Source organism: Panthera onca, chromosome C2 (assembly GCF_046562875.1).
Source record: "Panthera onca isolate mPanOnc1 chromosome C2, mPanOnc1 haplotype 2, whole genome shotgun sequence".
NCBI lineage: Eukaryota > Metazoa > Chordata > Mammalia > Carnivora > Felidae > Panthera > Panthera onca.
In genome coordinates, this window is record NC_138347.1 from 55296906 (window position 1) to 55309081 (window position 12176).

General features: G+C 37.7%; 1 protein-coding gene across 1 annotated transcript in view; it reads right to left on the minus strand.

Annotated features, from left to right (window-relative positions):
* Positions 1-12176, minus strand: part of MYH15 (myosin heavy chain 15) — a 144487-nt gene that overhangs the window by 58548 nt on the left and 73763 nt on the right. Inside the window, exons 25-27 of the mRNA XM_060640105.3 lie at positions 11748-11893; positions 8148-8238; positions 6500-6889 (exon numbers count right to left, since the gene is read on the minus strand). Coding sequence (XP_060496088.3) covers positions 6500-6889; positions 8148-8238; positions 11748-11893 — 627 coding nt within the window. The remainder of the gene's footprint in view (positions 1-6499; positions 6890-8147; positions 8239-11747; positions 11894-12176) is intronic.

Here is a 12176-nt window from a genome sequence, read left to right on the forward strand (position 1 = left end):
TCATATTGTCATGAGTCCTGAGTGCCAGAGGAAACAGGATAAAAATATGGTAACTATGTAAACCATCTTTATTTTATGTTGTCTCCAATAATAAATGACCCATTAACTGGGCCAGGAAGAAGACATCCAGGTGTGAGAAATAGCACTTCTGTTTATGGCCCTGAATATTCTATGCTATGCATCTGTTTGCTGAGGGTGAAAGAACACAGAGCTCTATAAGACAACTTAGTCAATGGTGTGTGGAAATGGCTAGCAAAGGAGCCAGAGATTCCCCGGTTTTTAAGAGGCTCCTGTGTAGTAAAGCCCAGCTGGGCTGTGCATATCTGCAGAGCATGCAGCCACCTGGGCAGACAGAAAAGGCATGCGCTCTGAGGCATAGCTTCAAATGGTAGGTATTGATGGGCCATGTTAACCATTGGCATAGCGTTTTCTACTTACAATGTATTTTTATAAGCAGGATCTGCAAAAGACAATGAAATTATTTATCTAAAGGTAGTCTTTACAGGGTATATCATTCAAATGGTTGTACCTTCAAAAGAATGCATAAATATAGGCATTAATTTTGATACTAGGAAAGAAAAGGTTAATGGAATAATGTACATTCATCTTACAGCTGATTCTTAAAATGCTGCCTAAAAATGCTGTCTCCCAGAAATGCAGGAACCAATGGGAATTCAAAATAATCAAGATAATTGTGAGATTGACTATAACTTCTAAATTTCCCTGGGCTTCTCTGTCAGCATAATATGCTTTTTGAAAATGCTTCAGTTTCCACTGTACCACTGAGTATTGGCATTCCTGGCATTATAATTCAGAAAAAGATGAAATAAACAGTTCAAGAAAAATTTCAGTATAATATATATGCCTATGAGAATGAACATAATCAATTTATCCCACCAGGAAATATTTAAGGTAGCAGCACAATGTGGCCACACACCAACATAAACAGAATTTGGAGTCAAGGCCCATCTCTGCCATAATTGTATGACCTTGGATAGTCACTGAATCTATGTGCCACAGAATTCCCAAAAGGCATATATAAAAGTTAATGCTAGTACTTGAGTATACAGGTTATGCATATCATGTAGTAAACATGAGTAAAATAAGACCTAGTTTCTGCCCTAGAGATGCTTTCTATTTAAGCAAAGTTAAAAGACTATATAATGCAGCAATACAAGAGGGATCCCAAAAGTGCTATAGTAATTCTGAAACAGATAAAGTTTTAATATGGGAAGTTGAACTTGAGCATTCCAGGGAGAGGGCTTAGTTTGGAAAAGGCACATTGGTGGGAAAAGATATTTGGTGAAAGGCAAGCATGTTAGCTTGGCTGAAATGGAAGGTCCATGAAGCAGTAATGGAATCTAAAATTGGCAGGGCAGATTGGGTCAGATCACAGGCCATAGGGTACCTTGAAAAGCAGCAATTTGGAGTTCACTGTTAAGCAGGGACATGACTCTATAAAGCCATGTCTAGAAATATTCATATGGATACTATATGGGATAGATTAAGAAAAGAAAAACTAGAAGCAAAAAAATAACAATAATTTAGGAAACCACATTAATAGTCAGTTAAAAGGTAATGAAAGTCCTACCTGTGTGTGGGTATGGAATGGAAAACTGTAAGACAGTGAAGAATTGACCTGCTGCAAGAATTGATTGGAAAGCAAAAAACAAGGGAGGAAACACATAATCAATTACAGGCTTTAAGCCTGGGTGATGGGAAGAAACAGGATGTCAGTGACAGAAATGTCCAGAAGAAACACTAGATTCAGAAGAAGGTGATAAGCTTGGTTTTAGACATGCTAATCTGAGTAAAGGAAGACATTACTGATCTTTGAAAAAACAATTTAAGAGAATACTTTTAAGTAATGTAGGGGAAAGAAAAGACACTGAGGGAGTTATAGGAGTGAGAAGGTAGTGAGTGCTAGTGGGTGGTGGGTACTAGTTTCCAAAGATGACTCCCCAGTGAGCCATACCCTCTGGTATTCATACCTTTGTGTAGACCCCTACCTGTGACTTATAACTGAATCACTCCACTGCATTGTAAGTCTGCCTCACAAGAATTGTTGCAGCTTCTGCCTTGGTCTCTTGTAATACTTGCTTTTGTTCCCTAAATTGCCTTGTAAGAAGTCCAAGTCCTCTGTGGCTGCCATGCTGTGAGGAAACCCAAACTAGGCACATGGTGAGAGAGATTTCCATCTAGCCTCCAGCTGTTCTGGTTGTCCCAGCTCAGGAGCCAGACATGGGAATGAATAAACCTTCAGATGACTCCAGTCTCAACTGCCACCTGAGCTAAGCCAGTCAACCCCAGAACCAAGGGAGATGATAATAAATTGCTATTTCAAGCTACAAGGTTTAGGGATGATTTGTTATACAGCAATAGATAAATAGAACAATACTCTTTGGTCAAGGAGACAGATTAAGGCAGATATAGATAGACCTTGCTTTCCTTCTCCTAGTGTCTGAGGAAAAGTCTTTTTTATTTTGGTTTGTTTTGCAATGGGTGAGTAATGGTTATGTGGAAAAATATTTTATTCTTTGGGACAAGAAGGAAAGAAATGGATGAGTGTAAGAAAAATATAAGGTGAAGAGAGAAGTTATACTGAATGGTCTTGATTTTATCAGTTAGGTCTTACCATTTATTGAAAAGGATTTAGAAAGTCAGGGTTTGAATCTGAGGGAGGATTTTGTTTAAAATAAAACAGAAGGTGAATTAGAAGAATAAAGAACTTCTGAGCAGCAATGAAATTCTAGAGGAAATTGGAAAGTATGAAATTCATACCTAATTAGTATGGATTTATGGTGAACCTATCAACAGTTTTATGACTATGACTTCCTACTAAGATATGCAGAAACAGAAGAATTCCTGAGGATAAACAAGAGGCAGAGAAAATTATAAAGAGTAAGGACTTCTAGAGTCTCATTTGGGCTGAGGAAAGCAAATGAAGCCTACAGGGCATGAAGAACGCATGCTTTCATTGCTGAAAGATGAGTCCATATAAAAGGCAGAATACAGATGAGATAGAGGAGAGAGGACTTAAATCCTTACTAGATTTATATTCTAAGATAATTGGCAGGAAGAGTGGAGAGAAAGAGAAGGAAAAGCAGGATGTTTGTGTTTCTTTCTACCCAATGTGGTTTTTTTTTTTTTTTTTTTTTTTTTTTTATTTATTTTTGGGACAGAGAGAGACAGAGCATGAACGGGGGAGGGGCAGAGAGAGAGGGAGACACAGAATCGGAAACAGGCTCCAGGCTCCGAGCCATCAGCCCAGAGCCTGACGCGGGGCTTGAACTCACGGACCGCGAGATCGTGACCTGGCTGAAGTCGGACGCTTAACCGACTGCGCCACCCAGGCGCCCCCCAATGTGGTTTTTTAAAGGGAATTAAGGCTAAATATTTTAGGAGTCACTCAGTATCTCTGAAGAAATGCTGCATTTTTCTGGCCATGGTCCATGAAAGTTGAGCTTTATTGTTGGTTTGTCTCTTTCCCAGATAACTTCCCAAATTCTGCTCACAAGGAGAATATGACACTGGCTATAGTCATACCTTGGAGATGTTGTGGAGTCAGTTCCAGACAAGTGCAATAAAGGTAGTATCACAATAAAGTGAGTCAGTGAAGTTTTTGGTTTCCCAGTGCACACAAAAGTTATATTTACCCTATACTGTAGTCTATTAACTGCACATTAGCATTATGTCTTTAAAAGAGCAATGTGTATGCCATAATTTAAAATACTTTATTGTTAAAAAATGCTAACCATCATCCGAGCTTTCAATGAGTCATAATCTTTTTGTTGGCGGAGGGTCTTGGCCTCAACGTTGATGGCTGCTGACTGACCAGGCTGCTAGTTGCTGAAGGCTAGGTTGGCTGTGGCAATTTCTGAGAATAAGACAACAATGGTTTTGACACATCATTTGACTCTTCCTTTCATAAATGATTTCTGTGTAGCATGTGATGCTGCTCGATAGCATTTTACCCACAGAACCTCCTTCAGAATTGGAGTCAATCCTCTCAAACCCTGCTGCTGCTTGATCAACTAAGTTTACATCATATTCTACATCCTTTGTTGTCATTTCAATAACCTTCACAGCATCTTCACCAGGAGTAGTTTCCATCTCAAGAAACCACTTTCTTTGCTCATCCATAGGAAGCAACTCCTCATCTGTTAAAGTTGTATCATGAGATTGCAGCAATTCAGGTGCATCTTCAGGCTCCACTTCTAATTCCAGTTCTCTTGCTTTTTCTACCACATCTTCAGTTACTTCCTCCAGTGGAACCTTGAACCTTTCAAAGTTATCCGGAAGGATTGGAACCAACTTCTTCAAAACTCCTGCTAATGTTTGGCCTCTTCCTGTGAATCATGAATGTTTTGAATCTAGAATGGCGAATGCTTTGCAGAAGGTTTTCAATATACTTTGCCCAGACCCACCAGAAGAATCACTATCTGTGGCAGCTATAGACCTAGAAAATGTATTTCTTAAATCATGAGATTTGAAAGTCAAAATGACTCTTTGATCCATGGGCTGTAGGATGAATGTTGTGTTAGCAGGCATGAAGACAACATGAATCTTCTTGTATATCTTCATCAGAGTTTTTCAGTGACCAGGTGCATTGTCAACGAGTAGTACTACTTTGAAAGGAATCTTCTTTTCTGAGCAGATCTCAACAGTGGACTTTAAATATGTGTCGTCATCCAGACTTTGTTGTTCCATTTCTAAAGCACAGGCAAAGTACATTTAGCATGATTCTTAAGGGCCCTAGGGTTTTCACAATGGTAAGTGGGCACTGGCTTCAATTTTAGCTCCTAACAGGAGTTAGCCTGTCCTTTGAAGCCAGGCATTGCCTTCTCCTCCCTAGTTATGAAAGTCCTAGATGGAATCTTCTTCCAACAGAAGATTGTCTACATTGAAAATCTGTATTTAGTGTAGCCACCTTCATGAAGTATCTTAGCTAGATCTGCTAGTAAATTTGCTGCAGTTTCTACACCAGCACTTGCTGTTTCACCTTGCACTTTTATTTTATAGGGACTGCTTCTTTCCTTAAACATCATGAACCAATCTCTGCTAGTTTCAGACATGTCCTGCAGCTTCCTCACCTCTCTCAGCCTTCACAGAATTAAAGAGAGCTAGGCTTTTGCTCTGGATTAGGCTTTGGCTTAAGGCAATGCTGTAGTTGGCTTGATCTCTTATCCAGACCATTCAAACTTTCTCCATTATCAGCAATAAGGCTGTTTCACTTGCTTATAATTCATGTGCTCACTGAAGTAGCACTTTTAATTTCCTTCAAGAATCTTTCCTGTGCATTCACAACTTGGCTAGCCATTTAGCACAAGAGGCCTAGCTAGCTCTCAGCCAGTCTTGGCTTCCAACATGCCTTCCTCACTAAGCTTAATCATTTCTAGCTTTTGATTTAAAGTGAGAGATGTACAACTCTTCCCATCACTTGAACACTTAGAAGGCATTGTAGGGTTATTAATTGGCCTAATTTCAATATTGTTGTGTTTCAGGGAATAGAGAGGCCTAAGGAGAGGGGGAGAGAGATAGGAGAATAGCCAGTTGGTGGAACAGTCAGAACACACACACTTATCAAGTAAATCTGCTGTCTTATATGGGCATGGTTCTTGGCACTCCCAAATAATTATAATAGTCATATCACAGATGACTGATCACGGATCACCATAATAAATATGATAATAATGAAAAAGTTTTAAATGTTGTGAGAATTACTAAACCGTGCCACAGAGGCATGGAGTAAACATATGCTGTTGAATCAATGGCACCGATAGACTTCCTCAGGGTTGCCACAAACCTTCAATTGTAAAAACCACAACATCTGGGAAGCACAATAAAGCAAAGCTCGGTAAAATGAGGGAGGCCTCTATTTGTTCTGCTTAACCTAAACTAAGCCCCCTCTCAACTACCAGAAGATAGGATGGCCATTACCTGTGATCTGATACTAGTCATTTGATATGAGAGCTTATACTATATGGATTAGTGGTCTAGGTGAAGAAAGAATACATGGTGAAACTTCCTTCTCATGCTGGCTGGTTAAAGAGATGCCAGAGAACATGAAGGAGAAAAAAGTCTCTCCCCTTAGCAAAGTTCTTTGCGTCCACCATTCATCAAGACAGACCCAAGAGTATCTGAGCCACCCCCGAGGTGTGCTCCCAACGCAAAGCCATTCTTCAAGAGAGACACACGACTCACATAGCTAGTGGCTTCACTTTCTAGCCTACTTACTTATGTCATCATCAGAAAGACCCACAAGAAACATGGCCTGGAACTCCAATTAAACCAGAAGCTACTGTCAGGCTACAGTCAGGTAATAGCCATGTGACCTTAACAACGCGCACTGAGCTTAAGCCTGATCTAGTCAATGTAAAGAAATACAGCCTCCATTAGCAAATATCTCAAGTCACCAATCCAGTTTATTTTTCTTTTCCTTTGCCTCCCCTACCTACTTCCATGTCCTGAAGTCCATAAGGTAGACGAGGATGCTTACCTTAGCTCTGGTCATCTGCTCAACATTGGTCAGGAGGTCACCCACTTCTAGCTGTAAGTCACTCTTGTCTTTTTCCAATTTCTGCTTGACCTGTTGTAGATTTTCTAGCCGGCCCTGGAGCTCAGACAAGCTGTCTGCATGTCTCTTCTTCAAAGAGGCAGAAGTTGCCTCAAAGTGCAGTGTGGCCTTTTCCATGTCTTGGCGAAGCTTCTGGAATTTTGTTTCCTGTTTCTTCATTATGTCTAGCTGAGCCAAACGGGTGCCTCCTGCCTCCTCCAGCCTTTCATTCAAGTCTTCCAGTTCTTGTGTGAGGTCAGCTCTCTCCCTCTCCATCTTGGCTCGAGTGGTCCTTTCAGTTTCCAGTTCCCTTTTCAAATCCTGTATCTGATTCTGCAGCAATAAATAATTTTGGCTTTTACTAAGCACTTGTAGCATATTTTATATTCAAGAGCTTTACTGTATTTTTTAAAACTGTATCAAAACTAAGAAAAGTCATGTAATACCTTTGGTTTTAATACATAGAAATTAAATGATTTTCCCCAAATCACTACAAAGACCAGAGTTCAAATGTGCCCTTCCTCCAGATCTCCCAGCCCTTGTTGATGAGCAACTTCATTAAATTCTATATGTGGAGGAGAAACTACAGTAAAGAGGACTTTCCAAAAGAAGAGGAAACACCTTTCATAGAACAAGAAAAAAAAAATTTCAAGAGCTTAATAAAAACTAACATGATGAATTTTATACACAATACCTCACGCATCTGGGATTCATTTACCAATCTCAATTATTGGGATCTTGGGCAAATATCTGATGAATCAAAAAAATATCTGAGTTCAAGCAACTTACTCATAAAAAACAGCATCAATTTAATTTCACACACAGTTCTGCCAAACTTGGTTACTTGGTTTCTTGGTCTGCAGGTGATTTCAAGCACCAGAAAGAGGCTCAAAATTATTTTGAGTAATGGTTACATTACTGAGATAAATATTTAGCTCCAAAGGAAAAACATCTATCATACAGATGTATATGCATACAGCATATGTGAGGAGTTACATATATGTGTGTATGTGTATATATCCATTCATACTTATATTATTTTATAACATGGTCAAATAGTGTAAAACAGCCACATGGTCTAAAACTTATAAATAGCATCCCATTACCAAATAATGTTTTGAGACTACGAGTAGGTAAAAAACAGATTTTCAGCACAGAAATAGAATTGTTTTCTAATCACAAAGACTAATCATCATAAAAAATTAAATTGCTAACACTGAATGCTTACCACAGATCAAGCACTATGCTTACCACTTAAAAGTACTGTTGCATTTAATAATATTAGCTCAAAGGCTGTCAGGAAGATTAATAACTGAAAAAAATACGTATCTAGGATTTTAGCACAATGTTTGGTTCACCACAAATATTCGACAAATTACGTGTTTTTATTATGGTAAGAAAATCTAAGCTTAAGAGGTAATTTTTCCAAGTCACTTATCTGTGGAATGTGGCAGTTTTCCTTCTTAACCACTGCTCTTTTCTGCTTCTGTCCATGGTTGCCTCAGGGTATGGGTACCTTGGCAAAGCATTTGTCATTAAAGTACCAATTATTACCCATGAATCTACATATAGCTACATGAGAAATGATTACCTGAAGCTCTTTAACCATGTTCTGAAGCTGAGCCACCAGGCCTTTCTCCTTCTCCACCTTTGAACTCATCTGATTCATTTCTAGTTCTTTCCTGTAAGGGAAAAATGCATCAAATAGAATTTCTTAGGTGATAACATTTGACTTAAATATTTTAAAAATTATAGTAATAACACATGAAATTATTCTCTTATAAAAATTCAACTACTACATCTATATCTGAAGTCTCCTTGGCTCTCACACCCAATCTTTGTTCCTTCCCAAGAGGTAACCACCATTATCAATTTGGTATGAATCCTTCCAGACATTTTTTCTAAGTATTGACATGCATTTGTGTTTACATATAGGTAGAAATAGTTTCATTTTCTCTACTGTGAAAGGTATAATATGTAATATTAACTATAAATATAATTAAATATATAAATAATTAAATAAAATAATATAAATAATTAATAATATAGTATATTATTATATACAATTAATATAATATTATAACATATTATAATATATAATTAATAATATAAATAAATATATAATTAAATATAAATGTAAATATAAATAATTTGTATTTATAGTTCCATAACTTATTTTTAACCCAATAACACATTTGAGTTTTTTTTCATGTTGGCCCATACATTACTTCATTTTAAAAATTAACTGTGACATACTATTCCATAATTTAGACATCCTGTAGTTGATTTATCCACTTCCCCATTAATAAGCCCTTAGGTTTTCCCCAATATTTTCCTTCTGTAAATGACACTGTTCATAACCATGCCCCCTTGTGCACATGTGAGTGTTTCCTTAGAGTGGATACAGAGTAGGGAATTCCCTGGGTCAGGTATAAGTGTGTGCTTAAAAATACATAACCCTGCCCTTTGCCCTTCAGTAGCAGTGTGAGATTATTTCTCTATATTTACGCCTAATATTAGCATACTTCTAAATTATTCCTAATCTGACAGAAATTGGAAAATTAGAATGCCTTAGTCTTTAATGTCCTTGCTTAACAGTGAGGCGGCATCTTGTCATTTAAAAATGGCCAATAAACCAAACGAACTACCTGGTGGCATCCTTTGATCATTTGTCTACTAGATTGTTCATATAATTAATGAATTATAAATTTTCTTTTAGTATTCTTATTTTCTGGTATCTCCTGAAAATATTTCTCACACCTTGTATAACTTGTTCCAATTTTACTTATGTTGGCTTTTGCCACATAAATGTTTAGAAATGTCGTATCGTTAAGTATCAAGATATTCTTTTTCTGTCTTTGGCTTTTGTCACTTATTCAAGAAAATTTAACCTGCCAGTTTTCTTTTTTTTTTTATTTTTTTTAACGTTTATTTACTATTGAAAGACAGAGAGAGTCAGAGAGTGAGCAGGGGAGGGGCAGAGGGAGAGGGAGACACAGAATCTGAAGCAGGCTCCAGGCTCTGAACTGTCAGCACAGAGCCCGACGCGGGGCTCGAACTCACAAACCGTGAGATCATGACCTGAGCTGAAGTCGGACACTTAACTGACTGAGCCACCCAGGTGCCCCTAACCTGCCAATTTTCTAAGATTTATTACCTAAATTTACTTGCAAAGATTTGTATTGTTTTTATCGTGGTAAGAACATTTAACATGAGATGTACCCTCTTAATAAATATGTAAGTGCACAATACAGTAATGTTAACTATAGGGACAATGTTGTATAGCAGATTTTTAGAACTCAGTCATCTTTCATAACTGAAACTTTATACCCATTGAATAACAACTCCCTATTTTCCACTCCCTCCAGCCCTAAGCAACTACCATTCTACTCTGTTTTTGTAAGTTTGACTATTTTAGATGCCTCACATAAATGGATTCATGAAGTACTTGTTCTTCTATGACCGCTTTATTTCACTCAGTATCGTATCCCCAAGATTCATCTATGGTGTCACATATGGCAGGATTACCTTGTTTTTAAAGGCTGAATAAGAGGGGTGCCTGGGTGGCTCTATCAGGTGAGCTTCCAGGTCTTTATTTTGTCTCAGGCCATGATATCAGAGTTCTGAGATTGAGCCCACACTGGGCTCCATGCTGACAGTGCTGAGTCTGCTTGGGATTCTCTCTCCCCCTCTCTCTCTGCCCCTCCTTCATGTACTCTCTCTCTCTCTCAAAAATAATATAAATAAAATAAAATAAAATAAAATAAAAGGCTGAATAAAATTTCATTGTGTGTAAACACCATATTTTCTTTATCCATTTATCCATCAATGGACGTTTGGGTTGTTTCCATATCTTAGCTACTGTGAATAAAGCTGAATCTTCTAACCGTTTTATAGCCTTGTCTTTTCCTTTAATTCCATAGTGCAACTGGATTTTGTGTGTATGAGTAGTGTGTTAACTTTCATCTCAGAAAATGAATAGCTAATAATCTCAGCACCGTTTATTAAGTACTCTAGTCATCACTAATTTGAAATGCCACCTTTATCACATATTATGTTTCTATATATACATAGGTCCATTTAGAGAAAAAGTTTGACAGTTAATGTTATATCTTTCCAAAAACATGGATTTCTAAAATGCCAGAGCTCTTTGACCTGTGGCCTACAAGGACATGGAACATCATTTTCACTTTGCTGAGCTAAAACATGATCTTAAAATGGAATGCTAAGAGACTTCTATCATCATTTCAATGTTCCATACATTTATAGGATTACTTCTTTTCCAAACACCTATCAAGTTCAGTAACTCATCAGAATATGAACAAAACCTGAACATGAGCATATATCATGGCAACTCATGTAGACAAACAGAAAAACCAGAAGCTCAGTGATGCTCACTTGACTGTGTTCTTTCCTGTGGCTCCAGTGATGGACCTGCTCCCAGCTTTACCCTGGCCTTACCTCACTCTTGGGCTTCACTGTTTCTCCCTCCATTTTATCTTTTTGCAATAACTTGAAAATCCCTAATGGTGAGAAGAAAGTCTAGCTAAGCAGGGGATGACAAGAGACAAGATGAGAAAGTCCATTTCACTAAGAAGCCACCTTGCCTTGAGTTCATGTGAGCTGAAAGTTTTGCTAATTTTGATTGTTATGTTTTGCTTTCGATTTTAAGGTTTAATATTTAGATCGTAAATTACTTGATAGAAAAGCTATGTACATATTAATGAAGTTATATCTGGCAAACTTTTTTCAAAGAGATCAAAGGCTATATTGAACTCCATATTAAAGGGTTTAGGGTTTTTTTGTTTCGTTTAGTTTTTTTTTTTTTTTTTTGTTTTACTTTTTATGCCATTGGTCTCATCGTGAGTAAAAGAAGGGAGCCATTTTTATTTTTGGACTTGTAGTCTCAAATTTCATTAATTCACAAGTCATAGGCTTTACACCTTTCTTTCCAATCTGCTAGTCAGATGCTTCCTCAGTCATATTCTTCTAGATTATGCATTTACTCTCTTTTTGCAACCATATAATAAAGTCCAGCAAAAAAAAAAAAATTCATTTCCTAGGCTTGTTATCTTCCCAGTCAGGTGTTGAGACATCTGGCCCTGGAGTCATGAGGATAAGTGCCATGAGAAAGCTATTCCTTCCAATATAAGGTCTCCCCGAATCTCGCGTCCACAGCGAGGTGACTTACTTCCTCAGCTTTTCTGTCAGCTGCAGCTGGCCGCTCTCCAGGTGCTCCACACTCATGAGGTTCAGCTTCAGATCGCCCTCCAGTTTGCTCTTTTCCCTTTCACAGTTCATTCTCGCTTTCCTCTCCTGCTCAAGGGCACCCTCAAGCTGACAAAAGGAGTAATTATTTAGCCAAATAAATACGTAAAGTTTATACTTCACTAGATGTGTTCACTAACACTTACCTTCTGGAAAAAAAGAAAAATACATGCACAGATTATGTAAATGACGCCCAGTTATGCAGATATTTAAAAATATATATTGCATGCATCGCTAGGACAACAAAAAAATCTAGAAATTACAGTGATGAAAGAAAACTTTAGAGATTAAAGAATATGAGGCTCGGTCTTAAGGAAGGAACCAATAATAAATAACCAGTGAGGCCTTGTTT